General features: G+C 47.1%; 4 protein-coding genes across 4 annotated transcripts; all 4 read right to left on the bottom strand.

Moving 5' to 3' along the window:
• Positions 1-3,602: 3,602 nt before the first annotated feature.
• Positions 3,603-4,538, bottom strand: LOC142831859 (olfactory receptor 4D2-like). Its single transcript, XM_075942274.1, has one exon. It carries the CDS (start codon positions 4,536-4,538, stop codon positions 3,603-3,605), a length of 936 nt encoding a protein of 311 aa, XP_075798389.1.
• Positions 4,539-7,685: 3,147 nt separating this feature from the next.
• On the bottom strand, positions 7,686-8,621 carry LOC142831858 (olfactory receptor 4D2). Its single transcript, XM_075942273.1, has one exon. The coding sequence runs from the start codon at positions 8,619-8,621 to the stop codon at positions 7,686-7,688; it is 936 nt and encodes a 311-aa protein (XP_075798388.1).
• A 7,221-nt stretch (positions 8,622-15,842) lies between these two features.
• LOC142831857 (olfactory receptor 4D1-like) lies at positions 15,843-16,783 on the bottom strand. Its single transcript, XM_075942271.1, is given in 2 exon segments — positions 15,843-16,207; positions 16,210-16,783. Coding segments are annotated over 2 exon segments (939 nt in total).
• Positions 16,784-20,692: 3,909 nt separating this feature from the next.
• On the bottom strand, positions 20,693-21,634 carry LOC142831856 (olfactory receptor 4D1). The gene has a single exon (XM_075942270.1). The coding sequence runs from the start codon at positions 21,632-21,634 to the stop codon at positions 20,693-20,695; it is 942 nt and encodes a 313-aa protein (XP_075798385.1).
• Between the last annotated feature and the right edge of the window lie 293 nt (positions 21,635-21,927).

The raw sequence follows: 21,927 nt of genomic DNA, 5'->3' as shown, positions 1-21,927 counted from the left end.
GGAAGCCCCTAGCATCCACGCCAGACAATTCACAACCATCTCCAAGTCCAGGAAGCTTAAGCCCTCTACTGGCCTCCATTGGTACTGTGCTCACATGCACAAACATACAGAGATTCATAATTCATAAAAAAAATTAAAGCAAGATTGATAGTGTCTAAGGCAAAATATCCAGGGTTGATCTCTGGCCTCCATACATATTTAACCCACATACACACGTATGCACACTCATACACACATATGCACACACATGCATGCAGGAGCACAGACACAGCCTCCATAAGAAAATCATTGCACCCACATACACCTCCATAAGAAAATATTGCACCCACATACACTTCCATAAGAAAATATTGCACCAACATACACACATATGCACACACACACACACACATGCACACACATGCATGCAGGTACACAGACATTTCCTCCATAAGAAAAGACCCACAGTGATGCATTTTTGCATCTTAGCATCTCCAAATACCTAAAATCATGACTGCCTGGGGCTTTAGGAATTCAGACACTTGCCTGGGGCCCCTGAAAGAGTCAGAATGGATGGACTGGATGGTGCCAATTAAGCCATATTCCTCTTATTGCTTTTGTGGTAAACAATATTGGAGATACCAACCCACTTACATCATCACTCTCTTGGAACAACCCTCACCCGCAACCATGCTGAAGGGGGACAATATGATGATGCTTATATTACAAGGACCTAAATATTCCCCAGCCAGTGGGGCACATGGCCCAACCTCATTGTGATGGATACTTTTATTTCAACATGACACAAGCTATAGTCATCGGAGAGAATGAAACCTTAATGGAGAAAATATCTTCATATAATTGGCCTGCAGGCAAGCCTGTGAGGCATTTTTTTAGATTAGTAAATTGATGGGGGAAAGCCCAATCCATTGTGAGTGGTACCACTCCTAGGTGGGTGGTCCTAGGTTCCATAGGAAAGCTGAACAAGTCATGAGGAGAAAGCCAGTAGGCAGCCTTCCCCCATGACCTCTGCATCAGCACCTGCCTCCAGGTTCCTGTCCTGCTTAAGTTGCTGTCCTGACTTTCTTCCTTCAGTAAGGGACTACAGTGTGGAAGTGGAAGCCAAATAAACCCTTTCCTCCCCAAGTTGCTTTTGGTCATGGGGCTCCATCAAAGCAATGTTAACCCGAACTAAAACACTCACCCAATCAAATGATCCTGATATCATTAGAAGCCTGATAGACTGAATTAGGCAGTCACAGAAAGTAAAAACCAAATGTCACAATTTGGAACAATGACTCCCATTTTTGTCATATGCAAGCTGGTTACACAAGCACAGAGGGGTGAAGGGAGAAAGGAAGGGAGCGATGTGGGATCATTCCTATGGTTTCTTAGTCCCACCATAGACTATATAGACACCTAGGAGACCTTTCAATCCTTTTTGTTTCTTTTGTGGCATGTGTGTGTATTCATGTTCATGTGTGTGCATAAATACATGGGTATATATGCTAATGCAAATGAATACAGAGACCAGAGTTCAATGTGTCTTCCTCAATTACTCTCCACTTATTTTATTTTAATTTTTTAGGATAATTCTCTCATCACATTTGAAGCTTACCACTTTGGTTAGCCTGGCAGGCCAGCAAGGCTCAGAGATCCTCTGTCTCTGCCTCTCCTTCACTGGTCCCACAGATACATGACACCACACCTGGCTGTTTCCCTGTGTTCTGAGGGTTGAACTTGGATCTTCAGTAGACTGAGCCTTCTTCCTAGTCCACAGATCCTTAAAAACAAAAACAAAAACCACAAAACTCTCAGTTTGGACTTGTCTGGGATGCAGCCTCTTTTGCAATGTAAGCCATAGCCCGTTTCTTCTCTTTAGCCTGACACCCTTCCACACTGATGTGGAGGAAAGAGAGAATAGGTATGTGATAAAGGGAAGCAAAGCACACAGTGAGCTGGAAAAGAAATAGCTCTAGATCACTGTAAAGATGGCTTTGAGGACCATCAAAGAAGGAAGTGGGAGGAAGAAGGAAGAAGAGCTAGAAAGAGATCAATGAAGCAAGAATCAACAAAATAGCACACAGTATATCCTATGGGTCAAAACAGCACACAGTATATCCTATGGGTCAAAATAGCACACAGTGAATCCTATGGATCAAAATAGTACACGGTGTATCCTATGGATCAAAATAGTACACAAGTATCCTATAGATCAAAATAGTACACAGTGTATCCTATAGATCAAAATAGCACATAGTGCATCCTATGGATCAAATAGTACACAGTGTATCCTATGGGTCAAAATAGCACACGGTGTATCCTATAAAGCAAATAGAATACAGTGTATCCTACGGATCAAAATACTGCATCAAGCCCCAAATGCAAATTTGTAAAAGAGAATGACAGAAAAATGAATTATCGAACAAATTAATGGGTATTCTGTTCACAATTTGCAAGAAACTGTTGCCTCTGGAAACAGGCATGGATGGGAAACAAGAGCAAGTAGTCAGACTCTTACCAGACATGATCCCGCTTCTTATGGATTTCACCACCCGGGCATGGTGCACAGCCACCCTCACTGTGTCCCCATCCTCTTTGTGTCTTCTTTATATCACAGAGGAACTCCTGGTCACTTCAGCTCATGATTCAACTGACAGAAGAAAAATGCCAATGTGACAATAGCAGCAATGCTTCCTGGTTCTATGTCTTCACGGTGTCCTCTCGTACACTCTTAGATCTTGACGGTTCTGTGACATTATTGAGAGTGTTGTTTGGTGAAGAGAGTTGAGATAGGACATGTTGGGGACCATCCACATTCATGGGCACTAGTTTGATGTGAAAGATCAGAGCTCCTAAAAGGACTAGGAATGCAAATCGTGTATCCCCAGCCCCCATGCTCTGGTCTCAGAGCAAAAGGACTGTTTAGAAGATGGATGATACACAGACATGCTCTTCTAGGGGAGATGCCATCAACACAGAAGAGAGGTGTCCATCAATCAGAGTAAGGACAAAGAATTATGGCTGATCTGGGACACGCAAATATTTTTTGTCACTGTGGAAGTGTTAGAATTCTTGGTCACAAACTTTAACCACAAAGACAGTGCTTCCATTTTTCATCAAAAACTAAGTTGGGCCCCTGGGGCTGAAGCAATTTAAAGGAGAAGAGGTTTTGATAGGCTCACAATTTCAGAACACAGAGTCCAATCTTGGGGGGACGGTGTGGTGGGTGAGGAAGCTTGTTCCATGTTCACAGGACGGTGAGGTGTCAGAAACCCAAGGTAGCTGATAACACTGCATTGGTGCAGCAGAATCAGAGAGCTCTGGAAGTGGGGCTGTTATATAGTCTTCATGGTCTACACCAATAACACATGTCACACAGCTAGGTCCTAGATTCAAAGGCTCGATAACCTCCCAAAACAGTTACCTCCGTTACCAGCTTAGGTCCAAGTATCCACACAGCTCAGCTGGTCCGAAACAGTTCAGACTCAAACCATAGCATTTACTAAATTTCAGAGCAGATCCTTTACAAAGAGAGACCACACAAACATAACTAAGCTATGAACAGAGAGGATGTACTTTTCCGAGAAGGACAGGCCACAAAGCAAGGACCTTACCAATAGTCACTCTTTTATACAAACCAGCAGGTGCATCCCTAATCTCTTCAATGCTGCCTGCATCTCCTGGTTCCTGAGGGTGTAGATCATGGGGTTGAGCATGGGAGTCATGACCGTGTGACTGATAGACACAGCCTTGTCCATGGGGAAGGGGGTGAAGGGCCGGGCATACAGGTAAATGCTTGGAATGAAGATCATAGACACAACAATGATGTGGGTGGTGCAGGTGGAAGCCACTTTCCTCCTCGCCTCTCCTGAGTGGGACCTCAGCATCACCAGGATGACCAAGTAGGAGATCAGAAGCAGAAGGAACCAGATGACATCCAGCATCCCACTGTTGAAGATCATGAGGAGCTCCAGGAGGGATGTGTCTGTGCAGGCGAGTCTCAGCACTTGGGGGACATCACAATAGAAGTTATCCAGCACATTGGGGCCACAGAAGGGCAATGGGAGCATCAGAGACAGCTGGACAATGGAATGGACAAAGCCCACAATCCATGCAGTAACCACCAGTACCATACAGTGCTGGGTGTTCATGATGGTGACATAGTGCAGGGGCCGGGAGATAGCCACAAGGCGATCATAGGCCATCACTGAAAGGAAGAAGACCATAGCCCCACCCAGGAAGTGGAAGAAGAAGACCTGGGTCATGCAGCCTCGGTAGGAGATGGTCTTCTTTTCAGAGAGGAAGTCCATCAGCATCTTGGGGGCAGTGACTGAGGAGAAGCAGAGATCTAAGACAGCGAGATTGCGGAGCAGGAAGTACATAGGTGTGTGGAGCCTGGCATCCGAGGTCACAGTGACTATGATGAGGAGGTTTCCCACCACAGTCGTGCTATAGACGAACAAGAACACCAGAAACAGGAAGAACTGAAGCTCACAGCTCTCTGAGAACCCCAGGAAGATGAACTCTGACACCCATGTGAGGTTCCCTGAGTCCATGGTGTCCTGTGTGTACGCTTAAAGGGAATGGCTGACAGATACAAATACATGAAGTAACTCCTTGCTCTTTCAGTATACAAGGACTCAGACTGAGTTTTTCAAGTTTGTAAGATGCAAATCTTCATGTGACGAGTATGACACCACCTACCTTGTCTCTGGGAAATTGACAAGTAGGTTCTGGAATATACATTCATGAGTTATCTTAAAGCCGTCCAGAAGAATATGCAATTTTCTCTCCTAAGATCACTATAGTAATGGAAAGACCCTTAGAGTGAGATCCTCTAGGATAAATTTTTTTTTTTGATTTTTCGAGACAGGGTTTCTCCGTAGCTTTTGGTTCCTGTCCTGGAACTAGCTCTTGTAGACCAGGCTGGCCTCGAACTCACAGAGATCTGCCTGCCTCTGCCTCCCGAGTGCTGGGATTAAAGGCCTGCGCCACCACCGCCCGGCTCTCTAGGATAAATTTAAGATATCCTTTTTTCCCCCCAGAGTTAACCAGAAGTAACTAACTTATTTCCTTGGGATCTCAGCTCTGAGTGTGCAGCTGGGAATAAGAAAGGCTTTCTGTCCTGAGTTTTCTCTTAGGTTGAATAGGACAGCACATTTGGAATCCTTCCAAGTGGTGCCTGAGATAAGCCATAACCCTCGCCCTCTGGGTATCTCAGCGTGATTCTCACTCCCATCCCAGTCTTTAGATTTTTGTGCTTGTTTTCACACAAAATATTAGCAGGCTTTTCTGTGTCTATGTTTTTACTGTACAAGTCACAAGATCCTGATAAAGTAGATTTGGATCTCAAAATTCATTTGTTCCCAGCAGAAGGCCTCCTAATCATATGCAGTATTTATTCAGGAGCTGATGCTGCTTCCAGGGTGGGTGAATAATTACAGAACACTTGGGTTCCTGTGGAGGAACCCCTGGACACAACTGAATATTTGACATGGAGTTGCTTCTCCTCCCCAATACAGGAGCCTTCTGCTTGGTGATGCTCCACGGGGCAGGTGTGTAGGTGATAGTGATGGAGATCGAGAGGTCCAGGTGTTAAGACATAGATTATGCATTGTTGGAAGGGACGCTCGAAGCTCCTCTGAAAGGGTGTCAGTTTTATAAGATGTTATAAAAGCTAAGAAAAAGGGAGGAGTTGGATGCAAAGAAATGGGAATGGATGAAGTAAGATTACAAAGAAGGGAGACAAATTAGAGGTCAGGAAAAAGATTGGAAAGTGGCAGAAAGAGTGGACGGGGTGGACACAGACGAGCTGGTGCATAGAGAGACAGAGATGGAGGCAGAGACTGAGAGACTGACCAGGTGAGGGCTCCTAGCACCGCTGTTCCGTCTCAGTCTTTTCTAATCTCTCCTCGCTGGCCGACTGCCATCTATTAGCTCTGGAGACCATTCACTTCTCATCCTTCACTTCTGTGTGTTTACACACCCGGCCCCGTTTCACACAGATGCCTTCTGGGTGGCGAGACCTTCCTGGATGGGATGTGACCGTGGTGTCTCATTCCAGTCTTTGGTGACTGTCTAGTGCCCACAGCTTAAACCTCCAGCTCGTAGAGGCTGTGCACGACGCTCTGTACAGAGAACTGGGCTGGAACAGCATGTTTACACACACACACACACACACGATGCCCTTTCAGTATTTCTTACAAGACTATAGATGCCACCCCATTCACCTTTGCAGTCGTGTCGCTAAGGATCCCTTTGCTGTCTGAAGAATGTACAGTTTCTGCAGGTGCCATCTCCTTATTTATTTCCATATCATTAATAGTAATTCCCGTTTAAAAAAAAAACACCTGTTATAACCCCATCGTGGCACTGAGAATTTTTCCTGCTGCCTCTATTAACGACATTTTAAATCCTGTAACATTGTAAACCTAGCAGCAACCCGAGCTACTCTGACTCAGAAATTGTGTCAGCTGTTAGCTAACTTCGTGAATTAGCAGTTAACAATGTGAGCTTGCTATGTGTGGCTCTGCAGAGAATTTGGATCTGATCTCCCTGAAAAAATATGTTTGGTTTTCAGCCTCCTCCCGCTGACTCCTAGGGCCAGTTCTACGCTCTCAGTTCTCAGTTCTCACCTGGGTATCTGATATCCACGTCACATCATCCACCCCAGCTGGACCGGCAGACTCTGCTCCCAGCAGTCTCTCCTGGCACTTAGATTGGTTCTCAGGTCTGTCATTCATTTACTCCCACGCAATGGCAGGCATTCACAAGGTTCTTCCAACAGTTGACCGGTGTGCCAGAGAGCAAACCCCTTTCTCTCACCTTGACTTCAACCCAGCATGGCAGTCCATGGCTTTCCATCTTTTTGGAGGTTCTTTGCTGAGGCTTCAGCTTTCCAGTCCTTGGCCATCCCTCAAGTGAGCTACATGTGTGGGACCCTAGAGGAACAGGGAATATCCCAGAGGAAGCCTATTGGACAGGGCTCAGGAGGCAGGGCTCGACTCATTACTACCGAGGCCTGAGCAGCAATATGGGACTTGTTAAAAAAAAAAAAAGTTTCCGTATGTCTCAAAGCAATGCTCCCTGAGAGATCTTCCTTGGGGACCCAAAGCACAAGAAACACTGATAATATCAGAGATTCATATGAGGTAATATTTGCTGACCAAGTTCTGAAGGGCAAAAGGGTCTTCAAGAGAAGCAGACCGCCTGGGAATTGAGAAGAATATGTCTTAGTCACTCATAACCCCAAGAGAATTGCCTCTATGCTCTGAATGTTCTTATTTGAAATCATTTAATTTTTACTTTTTAAATTTCATTATATATTTTTACCATTTTCGTGTGTGTTACTGCACGCACACACACACACACGCGCGCGCGGCTCACACACACATACACACCACTGTGTGCATACAGAGATTGAGGAAAACTTTCAGGAGTCCGCCTTCTCCTTGCATTCTATGGGTTGGTCAGGTTTTTCAGCAATTGCCTTCACCTGATAAGCCCTCTCGCTGGCCCAGCATCGTTTAATGTAACTTTATAGCCACTGTCAGTTTTACAAGAAGGAATGCAACAGAGTGTGAGGGGGTCATCAAGAAATATTGGGGCAATCTGATTTATTGTAGGTAAGGACTTTCCTTCACCTTTCTCTTGGGATAACACAAGTGCAGAGATTTCTGATGTGAGGTCATCATGTTTGAATCTCACTCCCTGTTGCAAATTGCAAGGCGCTTCGCAAGTTTCTTCAGCGCTGCCTGCATCTCCTGGTTCCTGAGGGTATAGATCATGGGGTTGAGCATGGGAGTCATGACCGTGTGACTGACAGACACAGCCTTGTCCATGGGGAAGGGAGTGAAGGGCCGGGCATACAGGTAAATGCTTGGAATGAAGATCATAGACACAACAATGATGTGGGTGGTGCAGGTGGAAGCCACTTTCCTCCTCGCCTCTCCTGAGTGGGACCTCAGCATCACCAGGATGACCAAGTAGGAGATCAGAAGCAGAAGGAACCAGATGACATCCAGCATCCCACTGTTGGAGATCATGAGGAGCTCTAGGAGGGACGTGTCTGTGCAGGCGAGTCTCAGCACTTGGGGGACATCACAATAGAAGTTATCCAGCACATTGGGGCCACAGAAGGGCAATGGGAGCATCAGAGACAGCTGGACAATGGAATGGACAAAGCCCCCTATCCAGGCAGTAACCACCAGTACCATACAGTGCTGGGTGTTCATGATGGTGACATAGTGGAGGGGTCGGGAGATAGCCACAAGGCGATCATAGGCCATCACTGAGAGGAAGAAGACCATGGCCCCGCCCAGGAAGTGGAAGAAGAAGACCTGGGTCATGCAGCCTTGGTAGGAGATGGTCTTCTTTTCAGAGAGGAAGTCCATCAGCATCTTGGGGGCAGTGACTGAGGAGAAGCAGAGGTCTATGACCGCCAGATTGCGGAGCAGGAAGTACATAGGTGTGTGGAGCCTGGCATCCGAGGTCACCGTGACTATGATGAGGAGATTTCCCATTACAGTTGTGCTGTAGACAAACAAGAACACCAGAAACAGGAAGAACTGAAGTTCATGAGTCTGTGAGAGTCCCAGGAAGATGAACTCTGACACCCATGTGAGGTTCCCTGGTTCCATGGTGTCTTGCGCGTACACTCAAAGGGAATGGCTGACAGATACAGATGCATGAAGTGACCCTTTGCCTTTTTTAGTACACAGGAGCCCAGTCTGAGCTGTTATGTCCATATGGTGCATGCCCTCAAGTGACAACCAGGATACCACCTGCTGGCTTGTCTCTGAAAAGTCTGTGAGTGTCGCTACACACATCCGGGAAATGGTGTTTCAGTTTTGCATTTGTTCGCTTGGTTCCCTGGGACAAGGTGTCACTGTGTATCTCAGACTGCCATGTAACTCCAGCTCCTTCCAATCTCAGCCTCTCCAACACTAAGATTACAGTTGTGCAGTACCACGCCAAGCTCATGAACTACCTTAAAGCCATGCGGTAGAGTCTATGACCTGCCTGTCCAAATCTGCATAGCAGTAGAGTCTATGACCTGCCTGTCCAAATCTGCATAGCAGTAGTCTATGACCTGCCTGTCCAAATCTGCATAGCAGTAGTCTATGACCTGCCTGTCCAAATCTGCATAGCAGTAGAGTCTATGACCTGCCTGTCCAAATCTGCATAGCAGGGGGAAGACACTTAGCAAGATGCTCTCAGGTGAGCTTCAGCTTTCATTTTCCTTGAGATGGGTGACTTGTTTTATTAGGATCCCACCTGGCACACCAGTGAAGAGGGAACAACGACAACATTAGTTTCCTTTTCTCGTTTTCTGTGGAATAGACAGAAAGGCACATGAAATCCCTGGAGCCATGCCTGGAATAGCAGACCGTATACAGCTCAGTGTCCTGGTCCCTTCATCCTCCCAGACCCCCGCCCCCCTCACTTGTTTGTATCAATCCTGATACATTTAACACATCAGTGCTAATGGAGCCTTCAGTTGCTAGTGCTTCCTCCTCACCTCAGTGACAGGGATTGGCTTACAAATTTCTCTGTCCCCAGCATTGCCCAGGACCTGATAATAGAAAGCACTTACCGTGGAGCTGTGGATGGGGTCAGGGTGAACAAATAGTTACAGTGTGTGTAGTTTCCTGCTGTGATGGACCACAGCAACCAAAAGCAACTTGGGGAGGAAAGGGTTTATTTCATTCACAGTTCCTTACTACAGTTCATCATCAAAAGCAGTGACAGCAGAAACTCAAGCAGGGCAGGAACCTGGAGGCAGGAGCAGATGCTAGGGCCATGGAGAAGTGGTCCTTGCTGGGTGCTCCCCATGGCTTGCTCAGTCCATTTCCTTCTAGAGTCTAGGACCAGCAGCCCAGGAATGGCACCACACACAAGGGTCTGGACCCTTGTTCAGCAATCACTAATTAAGAAAATGTCCTGCAGCCAGATCTTATGAAGGCATTTTCTCACTTGAGGTTCCCTCTTTTCAGATGACACAAGCTTGTGTCAGGTTGACATAAAACTAGGCAGTACACGCGCAGAGAAATCACTGGACACAGTTGGAACCCAGGGCCATCAAGCTACTTCCCACTCCTCGGCACAGAAGCCTCTTCATTTGGTGAGGTTCCATGGGGCAAATATGCAGGCAAGAGTGAGAGGGGTGGAGGGGCTTATGAAATTAAGACATAGATGGTGACCCCTGCTGGAATGGGGCTCAGAGAGCTCTTCTGGAAGCACACTGAATTTAGCAGTCATAAAATTATAGGCTAGAGAGAAAGGAAGTTGCTGAATAATAGAAATGGAGACAGATAAAGAGAAGGGAGATGGTGAAAAGGAAATGAGGTAGTAGAGTAGGTGAAAAAAGAAACTGGAATTGTTAGGGCTGCAGAGCAAACAAGAGCTGGAAGGATAAGGGGGACAGATATAGTGACCCAGTGAGGGCAAGGGGTCTCCCCACCGTCCCATCCTGTCTCTGTCTCCCCCATGCTTCCCCCTCAGCCTGTTGCAATCTATGAGCTGCTGGATCTCATCATGTCTCTTCCCATTCTCCACGTCCGTGTGCTTTCCACTCCTGTCTCCGTTCACACCCCAGCCTGGGAGGCCGTTCTGAAAGGGTATGAGGCCATACTCCTTCCTTGTCATATACTGAATGGCCACCTCGTGCCCACAGCTTAAAGCTCTGACTTTGAGAAGCTGCACAAAATCCTGCACACAGAAACCGCAGAGAATAAAACTCTGCACACTGCGTGCAACTCCCCCAGCATTCCACGTGAGGCTGGAAAGATCACCTCCATATCCCACACCTCTGTAATCAGTGTCCCTGTCACCCAAGAACCAACAGCTATCTGAGGAATTCACAGTTCCTACATACACCATCCACTCAACTAAACCTGAATCTTCGGTAAGAGCTCCTGCTTCCTTAAATAACTTTTGTTAGGAATCCAACCTAGAAACCCAGACACACCTCTCTCTGGCTCCTTTCCTGCATCTCCCACAAGAACTAATTCTCCACCTTCCTGGGCTCCAACCATACTTCATAAGCATCTCTGGGACAGCGCTGAACACTTTTCCTGTGACCTCCTTAACCAATGGCAAATCCAGTGACAGCATCCATGACAACAACTCTGATTTAGAAGATGCTCCAACAACATCTTCCAGTTTCATGTAATGCTTTTAGGCGACCTTGCTTTGTAGACTGTGGAGACATGAGCTGTGGTTTTGCCCATTCTTTCTGTCTTTTGCTCTCAGCATCCTCCCTCCCAACAGCAGGGTCGATTCTAAGCTCAGCTGCTCCCCGTGTAGCCTGGAACACCTGTTTTTATCTTCACAGCCGCCATGCCTGAAGTACCTCAGTCTCCCCCACAGTTCACGCTCACTTCTAGGCAAGCCTGTGCTGCTACTCACTTATTCTTACCTTCTGCTGCATGTTTGCAAGGCCCTTCTAACAGCTGCCAGTGTACGGGAAAGCAAACCCTTTCCTCTCACCGTGCTTCAGTCCAGCACGGGACTGCGTGGCTTACATCTTCTTGGAGGTCCTTTGCATGGCTTCAGCTTCCTATTCCTTGGCCATCCCTCATGTGGGCTATGTGTATGGAATCCTAGAGGAACAGGAAATGTCCTCAGGGTAAACCTATTGGACAGGGCTCAGGAGGCTGGGCTGGGTTCATTACTACTGGGGCCTGGGTAACAATGGGACTTGTTAAAAAGTTTCTGCATGTCTCAAAACATGTTTTTTTAGGAAGTCATCCTTGGTGGTTCAACATACCAAGACATTGAGAATTTTTGTGATTCCCTTGATGTAGAGTTTGCCATCTAAGATCCAAAAAACAAAGTCCTCAGTGGGGGCTGGAGAGATGGCTCAGTGGTTAGGATATGTACTGCTCTTAAAGAGGACCTGAGTTAAGTTCATAGCACCTGTATCAGGTGGCTCACAACCACCTGTAACTCCAGCTCTAGAGAATTTGACATCTGTTTCTGTAGGCACCTGTACTCATGCACATGTGCACAGGCACACACACGCACACAGATACACACACACACACAGAGAGAGAGAATTTAGAAATGAAAACTTTTGCTGTCTATGACAGTGCTCCCTCCAGACTCAGGGCAAAGAAAGCAGAATTATGCCCTTTAGTGAGAAGAAGGTGAGCCAGTATTTGAGGAAGCTCATTGAATAAAAGAAGCTGACCTGGTCAGCTAAGGAAAATACGTATGCCACAAGCCATCGATCTAATTCTGAAGACACTTTCCCTGTTCTCTGATTGCACCTTTCTAAAACAACATTCGAATCCTGTTTTGCAAATTTGTGTTACAGTTTTTAAGTTCCCCATCCTGTGCCTCTTTCCGAGGGGCATTGATATTCTACTGCATTACACCGTGGTCCAGCAAAGGTCCTCTTTCTTAGTGCATTTGATCGGTTACCACCGTGTTCCATGGCCTGAGTGACTTGCAAGCAATGGCCATAAATGGAAGAAAATAATCAGACATCTCTATAGCTCCCTCCCAGGCTCAGAGAAGAGCAAGGAGGGCAGGAAGGAATGTCTGGAAGAAGAGGTAGAGCATCATGTAGCTTCTTCCCGACTGAATCAGGTCCACCAGGAGAGAAGACTAGGGACATGGACAAAATTCACCCACAAGGCTGTTCCCCGGCTTTATACCATGCAAGACACTGTTCTGTGGAAGAAGACTCTGGCAGAAGCTGCATAGGAACCTACATGGATTCACTTTCCATTCCATGAGTTGTCACCCATTCCTGGGTGAGCCTAGTTACGTAGTCACCCTCCCTCCTGTGGGTAATCCATCCTAATCAAGCCATTGCTTCTCCAAGCCAGACTCTGGGGCAATTGTTTCTTCGGTCTATCGGTGCTCTCTCTGGACTGGAGAGACATGTGTGCTCATCTTGTCGAATGACATCTCTTATCTCCCAAGCCACCAGGAGTTGATTACATTTCAGCATGTGAATGTAGGGAGAACACAAAAATTTACCCAGTAACAGTTCCTACGAGGAGAAGTTGGGGAGATTTATAGTAAAAAGATCTTTAACTTGTTTTTACAGCTTCAAGTACAATTTTCAAAGTAAAAAGTTCAACTAGAAACATTTTTAAGATTGGGCATGGTGTCGCACACCTTGAATCTCAGCACTTGGAAAGCAGAAGTAGGAAGATCTCTGTGAGTTCAAAGCCAACCTGATCTACATAGCAAGTTCCAGGAAAGCCAGGACAATGTAGAAAGACCCTAGCTTAAAACACACACACACACACACACACACACACACACACACACACACACACACACCTCTACTATCTATCTGTCTATCTATCTATCTATCTATCTATCTATCTATCTATACATCTATACATCTATACATCTATCTATACATCTATCTATACATCTATTATCTATCATCTATCTGTCCATCTATCATCTATCTATCTATCTATCTATCTATCTATCTATCTATCTATCTATCTTTTCCTTGAATTGTCACTGGTTTTCTGAAGTTCTTCTTCTTTCTCCAGTTTCTCATTTTGTTGGGTTTTAGTACCTGTCTTTTATGGTGGAAGACTTCTTCATCTGCCTGATTATCTGTGCTTAGGCATTACAATTTGAACTCAAACCACTCACAAGCTCCCCGGATGCTGGGTGTGACCAGGGCTTGGGGGTGTGTCAGTTGTTTTTTGAGAAGCCCCCTGAGTGATGCGTTGCACCTTTACACCTGGGCTTTTTTTTTTTACTGTCTCTAAATAAAATGTTCTGTTAGCTCTCCCATCTCAGAGTTCTGCAGTAGCAGGGGGAAGACCAGGAGGGAGACCCGCCCTCGGCCTGTATGAGTTCTCAGCAGCTGACCTTGGTTTCGCTGGTCCTCTCAGCTTGCCATGCTACGTGTTGGCTTCACCAGGCGTTTGAGTTGGTGACCCCTGACCACAGTAGCATTCCCCTCTCATTGTCAGGACTTTTTATTCAAGACAACGCTGTCACCTCCTGTTGTCTTGGGTACCACATGAAGACACTGTGGTTTGACCTGGAAGAAAGGCGAGATATTCCCCTGTCCTTTTCTGGACAGACTGAGCTGACCACAGTGCTGGCCAAGTGGGCCCTATGAGGATTCTACTGAGGTAGTTCTAGGGAATTTTCTCCCCCAACACACACACACACACACACACACACACACACACACACAGAGAGAGAGAGAGAGAGAGAGAGAGAGAGAGAGAGAGAATCATTTTGTGCTTTTCCCTTTTATTTTGTCCTGCTATATGTAAAAAATGAGACGATATGACATCCAGAACTCTGGCAACCACATTCGGCATGAGAGGAAAGGTAAGGCATCACTAGGAAGACAATGGAGCCATAACATATTTTGATCTGCTGAATTAACCAACTCAAAAGTACTTGTCCTTGGGTCTTCTATCTGAGACAGCGGTTTCCTCCTTATTTGAGGTGTCATTAGCTTAGTCAGCTGTTGGCCAGCAAAGGCATCTCATTGGTACAGATCCCAGAGGAGATGGCCAGTGTTTTCTGGACAATTTACTCCACCCCCACTCCGGTCCAGAAGTATCACACAGTAAGCACCACATTGAGGGTGGGAGTTGTTGTCACACAGAGTGAAGATGGGAGATTTGTCCAGCATGGTGGATCAGGAGGTTGTGACAGAGAAAACATCTGGGGGACCACAGACCCTGCTCCTGGAGAAGAGGCGACTGGAGGTTGTGAACGGTGTCATGAGACATTTAAAAGTCTTTATTGTGAAGGGACAACCTGACTGAGATGACACTGAACACACAAGTCCATGTCGCTCTCCTCTCTAGTCCAAACTTTGCCTGTGAATGTGGATAAAAGTGTGAGGAAGAAACAGAGACAGGACAGACTCAGAGCTGCCATCACGGTGCACAGAGAAACCAGGAGGAGCCCGTGACTTCCATGTCTCATTGGGATGGCGCTGGAGGGAAGTGGGGAAGCTCCTGCATTGGTTTGCAAAATGGTGCGCCTCAGGGAGACACAGAGAAAACATACAGAGACAAGGCAGGAGGAGAGGGCAAGGCCAGGATGCAGGGGAATGAAGAAATATCTGCTTGCCAGATACAGTTCAAGGCACTTGGAGGCTTTCAGAGAAATGCTCTGCACCCTTGGCCCCCAGGGGCTTTCCCTCCAGGGTGGGGATCCCCACCTGTGGCCCCGAGGCTAGACTCAGTGGAACCACATTCTCCTAACACTTGCTTTGACTTTTGAGCAGGTCGCTGTGTTCTGAGTGCCCCTCTTGGTAAAACTGTTTAACAGGATGGTAACCTATCCACTGTCACGTTTCTGAGGACAGATGAGACACAGGTGTGAGAGTCCCTAACACAGTTCCTGTTACAGGAGTGGGCTATCAAGAACTATTAGTGAAACCCAACTTGAATTTTGTGAGGGCTTTCCTTTGCATTTACCCGGGATCATGCAAGATCAAAAAAATTTGCCATTTAAAGTCATCGGGTTTAACATTCGCTGCTGTGGGATAATGCTCTTGTACACTCTAAAGATTTCTCACTGACATTGGTTTAATAAAATGCTGATTGGCCAGTAGCCAGGCTGGAAGTATAAGTGGAGCAACCAGACTAGGAGAATTCTGGAAACAGGAAAGGCAGAGATAAAGTCACCAGCCAGACACAGAGGAAGCAAAATGAGAATGCTTTACTGAGAATAGGTACCAAGCCATGTGGCTAAACATAAACAAGAATTATGGATTAATATAATACAATTTTAAGAGCTAGTTAAGAATAAGTCTAAGCTAATAGGCCAAGCAGTTTATAATTAAGCCTCTGTATGTTTCTTTGGAACTGAACAGCTACAGAGCCAGGCTGGAGGGAAACTATTGTCTATAATTTATCCCGGTTGCAAATTGTTAGGTTCTTTGCTAATTTCTTCATGGCTGCCTGCATCTCCTGGTTTCTGAGGGTGTAGATCATGGGGTTGAGCATGGGGGTCAAGACTGTGTAGCTTATGGACACAGCCTTGTCCAAGGGAAAGGGAGTGAACGGCCGAGAATAGATATAGATGCAGGGGATGAAGATCATAGACACCACGATGATGTGCGTGGTGCACGTGGAAGCCGCCTTCCTCCTTGCCTGCCCTGAGTGAGACCTCAGCATCACCAGGATGACAGTGTAAGAGATGAGAAGGAGGAGGAACCAGATGAGGACCAGCATCCCACTGTTGGAGATCATGAGGAACTCCAGCAGGGAGTGTCTGTGCAGGCGAGTCTCAGCACTTGGGGGACATCACAGAAGAAGTTATCCAGGACATTGGGGCCACAGAAGGGCAGTGGAAGCATCAGAGACAGCTGGACAATGGAATGGGCAAAGCCGCCTATCCAGGCAGCCACCACCAGCCCCACGCACAGCCTGGTGTTCATGATGGAGACATAGTGGAGGGGCCGGGAGATGGCTATGTAGCGGTCATAGGCCATCACGGAGAGGAAGAAGACAGTCCCCCCACCCAAAAAGTGGAAGAAGAAGATCTGGACCATGCAGCCCTGGTAGGAGATGGTCTTGGTCTCATGAAAGAAGTCCACCAGCATCTTTGGGCAGGTGACTGAGGAGAAGCAGAGGTCTATGACCGCCAGATTGCGGAGCAGGAAGTACATAGGTGTGTGGAGCCTGGCATCCGAGGTCACAGTGACTATGATGAGGAGATTTCCCACCACAGTCGTGCTATAAACAAACAAGAACACCAGAAACAGGAAGAACTGAAGTTCATGAGTCTGTGAGAACCCCGTCAAGATGAATTCTGACACCCATGTGAGGTTGGTCTGGTCCATAGTGTCTTCTCCATGCGCTTAAAGGAAATGGACGGTGATATGGATGCCTGAATGTCTCCCTGCCCTTTTCAGTATCAGAATTGTTCAGGTCCCTAGGATGGCACCTCATGTGAAGACCACGACATCACTTGCCAGCTCGGCTCTGTGGAGTTGGTGAGGAGCTGCTGCAGTGCACATTCATGAGATAGGGATTTTGTTTACCTGTCTGTCTGTTCAGGACAGGGTGTCACTGTGTAGCCCAAGCAGGCCTCAGACTCCTGAATCCTCCATGAGATCTCTTAAAGCCATCCGCAAGATCCTGGGACCTGCCTTTCCATGCTTGACAGAGTGATAGGAAGACATTCAGAATGAGACACTCTGGAGCAAATTATGGGTCTTTATCTCCCTTAAGATCTGATCAAGAATAACAGGCTTACTTTGTTAAGATCTCAGTCTGTCCATGCATACAAAGAAAAGGGTTTTCCTAGCTAGGCGTGGTGGTGCAAGCCTATAGTCATAGCATTCAAGAGGTGGAGGCAGGAGGACCAGGAGTTCTTGATCAACCTTGTCTACACAGGTATAAGAGACCAGCCTGAGCTATCTGTCCTCCAATCTTTAAGAGAGGGTGGGGCTTTCTTTACAGGCTTTTCTGTGGGACAGGAGAGAATGCCACCTTTGAAACTCTTGTGCTTGCGCTGGTGAGCAATGCTCTCCAGCCCAGGTTTCCCAGGCAGCCCTTCTCCTCCCTAGACTCAGGTTTACATTTTTGCAAAGCTTCTTTCACGGTTGATTGTTTTTCCCCCAAGCTTCAATCACAAGGGTCTGAATTTCACAATTGATCTGCTGCCAGCCGTATGCAGCCTGGGTACAGGCAATACTTAATGAGATTCTGCTGACAGTTGCAGGGTGGGTGAGAGTTACAAAGATGCACAGTTTCATGCCAGGGCCGCTAGACACAGCAGGAGACCTGGAGTCCTGTTCCTTCCCATTCCCTTACCAGGTAAGGCTCCACGGGACACCCGTGCAGGCAAAGGGAGCCAGGGGTGGGCAATCCCTGAGAGGGAGGAAGATGACACTCAGAGCTCTTCCGGGAGGAGCTTGATTTTATCACATGCCGCAAATCTAAGGAGAAAGAGTTGAATGAGAAAGACTTGGAGCTGGTAAAGCCAAAGAAAATTCCAAGGAAAAGAATGGAAAATAAAACAGGTTAAGAGGGAAAAGGAAACGCCGGGTTAGGGAAACACGTGACGTAGAAATGGAAAGCCCAATGGATAGAAGACTGACAGGTGAGGGCAAGGGGTCTCCCCACCGTCCCATCCTGTCTCTGTCTCCCCCATGCTTCCCCCTCAGCCTGTTGCAATCTATGAGCTGCTGGATCCCGTCATGTCTCTTCCCAGTCTCTACGTCCGTGTGCTCTCCGCTCCTGTCTCCGTTCACACCGCAGCCTGGGAGGCCGTTCTGAAAGGGGATGCGGCCATGCTCCTTCCTTGTCATATACTGAATGGCCACCTCGTGCCCACAGCATAAAGCTCTGACTTTGAGAAGCTGCACAAAATCCTGCACACAGAAACCGCAGAGAATAAAACTCTGCACACTGCGTGCAACTCCCCCAGCATTCCACGTGAGGCTGGAAAGGTCACCTCCATATCCCACACCTCTGTAATCAGTGTCCCTGTCACCCAAGAACCAACAGCTATCTGAGGAATTCACAGTTTCTACGTACACCATCCACTCAACTAAACCTGAATCTTTGGTAAGAGCTCCTGCTTCCTTAAATAACTTTTGTTAGGAATCTAACCTAGAAACCCAGACACACCTCTCTCTGGCTCCTTTTCTTGCATCTCCCACAAGAACTAATTCTCCACCTTCCTGGGCTCCAACCATACTTCATAAGCATCTCTGGGACAGTGCTGAACACTTTTCCTGTAACCTCCTTAACCGATGGCAAATCCAGTAACAGCAGCTCTGATTTAGATGATGCTCCAACAACATCTTCCAGTTTCATGTAATGGTTTTAGGCGACCTTGCTTTGTAGACTGTGGAGACATGAGCTGTGGTTTTGCCCATCCTTTCTGTCTTTTGCTCTCAGCATCCTCCCTCCCAACAGCAGGGTCGATTCTAAGCTCAGCTGCTCCCCATGTAGCCTGGAACACCAGTTTTTATCTTCACAGCCGCCATGCCTGAAGTACCTCAGTCTCCCCCACAGTTCACGCTCACTTCTAGGCAAGCCTGTGCTGCTACTCACTTATTCTTACCTTCTGCTGCATGTTTGCACGGCCCTTCTAACAGCTGCCAGTGTACGGGAAAGCAAACCCTTTCCTCTCACCGTGCTTCAGTCCAGCAAGGGACTGCGTGGCTTACATCTTCTTGGAGGTCCTTTGGATGGCTTCAGCTTCCTATTCCTTGGCCATCCCTCATGTGGGCTATGTGTATGGAATCCTAGAGGAACAGGGAATGTCCTCAGGGTAAACCTATTGGCCAGGGCTCAGGAGGCTGGGCTGGGTTCATTACTACTGGGGCCTGGGTAACAATGGGACTTGTTAAAAAGTTTCTGCATGTCTCAAAGCACAGTTCTTTTTTTGTTTTTCAGGAGTCTCCCTTGAGGACCCAAAGCACCAAGAAAAGCAGCAATTGTGCTTTAGGGTTTGCCATTCCTGATCTTAAAAGACAAGATCTGCCACAGGGGCTGGTGAGATGGCTCAGCGGCTAAGGGCACTTAGTGTCTCGCAGAGGATCCAGGTTCAATTCCCAGCACCCACGTTCTGGTGAACTACCATCTGTAACTCCAAATCCAGGAGCTCTGAAGCCCTCTTATAGCCTGAAGCTCTCTTTTCTGCCCTCTCTGGGCACCAGGCTGCATGTAGGGCACATTTCTACATGCAGGCAAAAATTTGTACATATGCATTTAAAAGTAAAATACCGTCTAATGTCTAATGAAAATGGATAAATGTGTGAGGAAAAAAAAAACAGGGAGGAAAAAGCAGAGATGTGACAGACTCGGAACTGCCATCATGGTGCACAGAGAAACCAGGAGGAGCCCGTGACTTCCATGTCTTGGTGGGGATGGCACCAGAGGGAAGCGGGGGAAGCTCTTGCATTGTGGTCTAAACTTAGCATCACCTTATGCTGAGACTTTTGCAAAATGTTGTATACGCCACAGTGAATAAATGTACAGAAATAAAGTTATGATAAAACCAGGTACCAGAAGGTTAGAGAAAAAAAAAAGAGAGAGAGAAACACCTGTTCCCGTCAGACGCAACTGAAGGCACCAGGAGATTTTCTGGGGAATGTCGCATGTTCTCAGGTCCTCTCAAAGCTCTCATCCCAACTGGGAGGTCACATCTGTGCCTCTCAACTTGGAGGAACTAAGTTCTATTGTTCAGTTGCTTTTACTTTGACCAAGTAGCCAGATCTTTAGCTTTCTTATCTGTAACGTTTTAATAAAAAGTATGAAAGAATCCAATAGTGCCTGATACAAGAGTAGCTCATCAAGATATATTACTGTAATCTGATTTGTTGGTATGTGTGTGTGTGTCAGCATGCGTGTGTGCGTGCACGCAAGAATGTGTGCCCATGCGGAGGCCAGAGAGCGAGCTCAGGAATTGTTCCTCAGATACTGTCTACAAGAGTTTTTTTTTACACAGTGTATCTCATCGGTCTTGAAATTATCAAAGTTGATTTTCCAGTGATCCCCAGCACCCATGCCCCCTTCTCCAGCTCTCCAGTTCTGGGGTTACAGGCAGGCACAGCTACACCTGGGATTTTGCATGAGAGTTCTGTGGATCAAATTAAGGTCTTTGTGTTCTCAAGATAAACACTTCACAGCTGGGCTTTCTCCCTAGTCCTGGTCATTCTGTATAAGGACTTCCATCTGCTTTTCTCCCTGTGTAACTCAAGTCCGGGGAAAGTTGGTATTGAGACCCAGTTTATTTAAATTTCATCCCCTTTACTAAGCACGAAGTGTTTTGCTAGTCTCTTCATGGCTGCCTGCATCTCCTGGTTTCTGAGGGTGTAGATCATGGGGTTGAGCATGGGGGTCAAGACTGTGTAGCTGATGGACACAGCCTTGTCCAAGGGAAAGGGAGTGAACGGCCGAGAATAGATATAGATGCAGGGGATGAAGATCATAGACACCACAATGATGTGCGTGGTGCACGTGGAAGCCGCCTTCCTCCTTGCCTGCCCTGAGTGAGACCTCAGCATCACCAGGATGACAGTGTAAGAGATGAGAAGGAGGAGGAACCAGATGAGGACCAGCATCCCACTGTTGGAGATCATGAGGAACTCCAGCAGGGAGGTGTCTGTGCAGGCAAGTCTCAGCACTTGGGGAACATCACAGTAAAAGTTATCCAGGACATTGGGGCCACAGAAAGGCAATGGGAGCATCAGAGACAGCTGGACAATGGAATGGGCAAACCCTGCTACCCAGGCAGCCACCACCAGCCCCACACACAGCCTGGTGTTCATGATGGAGACATAGTGGAGGGGCCGGGAGATGGCTATGTAGCGGTCATAGGCCATCACGGAGAGGAAGAAGACAGTCCCACCGCCCAGGAGGTGGAAGAAGAAGATCTGGACCATGCAGCCCTGGTAGGAGATGGTCTTGGTCTCATGAAAGAAGTCCACCAGCATCTTGGGGGAGGTGACTGTGGAATAGCTGAGGTCTATGACAGCCAGGTTTCGGAGTAGAAAATACATAGGCATATCCAGCCGGGGGTCAAAGGTCACCGTGACCATGATAAGGAGGTTTCCTACCACGGTGGTGACGTAGACAAACAGGAAAACCACGAACAGGAGTTTTTGTAGTTCTTGAGTCTGTGAGAACCCTAACAGAATAAACTCTGACACCCATGTGATGTTCTGGGGTTCCATGGGGCCCTCCCCTTGTGCCTAGAGAAAGATGACACCAAATAAAACATTGTGAGTTCAATCAGGATTTTTTTTTTTTTTTTGCTTGCTTGCTTTGGAGGATCAAGATTGGTTGGTCAAAGTGATTTCAAGGTATGACTTGACAGAGCTTCCTGGGCGGATAAAGACTTTGCCTAATTCCTGCAGGCTTAGCTCCCTGGCCACATCTGGTCACAGCCATCGATAGGTAAGCTTCCTGCTCCCCTGAACCGCAGTGTATTTGTGCGATGGTTTATTTCTCTTTTTTTTTTTTATAC

Source organism: Microtus pennsylvanicus, chromosome 11 (genome assembly GCF_037038515.1).
Source record: "Microtus pennsylvanicus isolate mMicPen1 chromosome 11, mMicPen1.hap1, whole genome shotgun sequence".
Taxonomy (NCBI): Eukaryota; Metazoa; Chordata; class Mammalia; order Rodentia; family Cricetidae; genus Microtus; species Microtus pennsylvanicus.
This window is presented reverse-complemented; position numbering and strand designations above follow the sequence as displayed.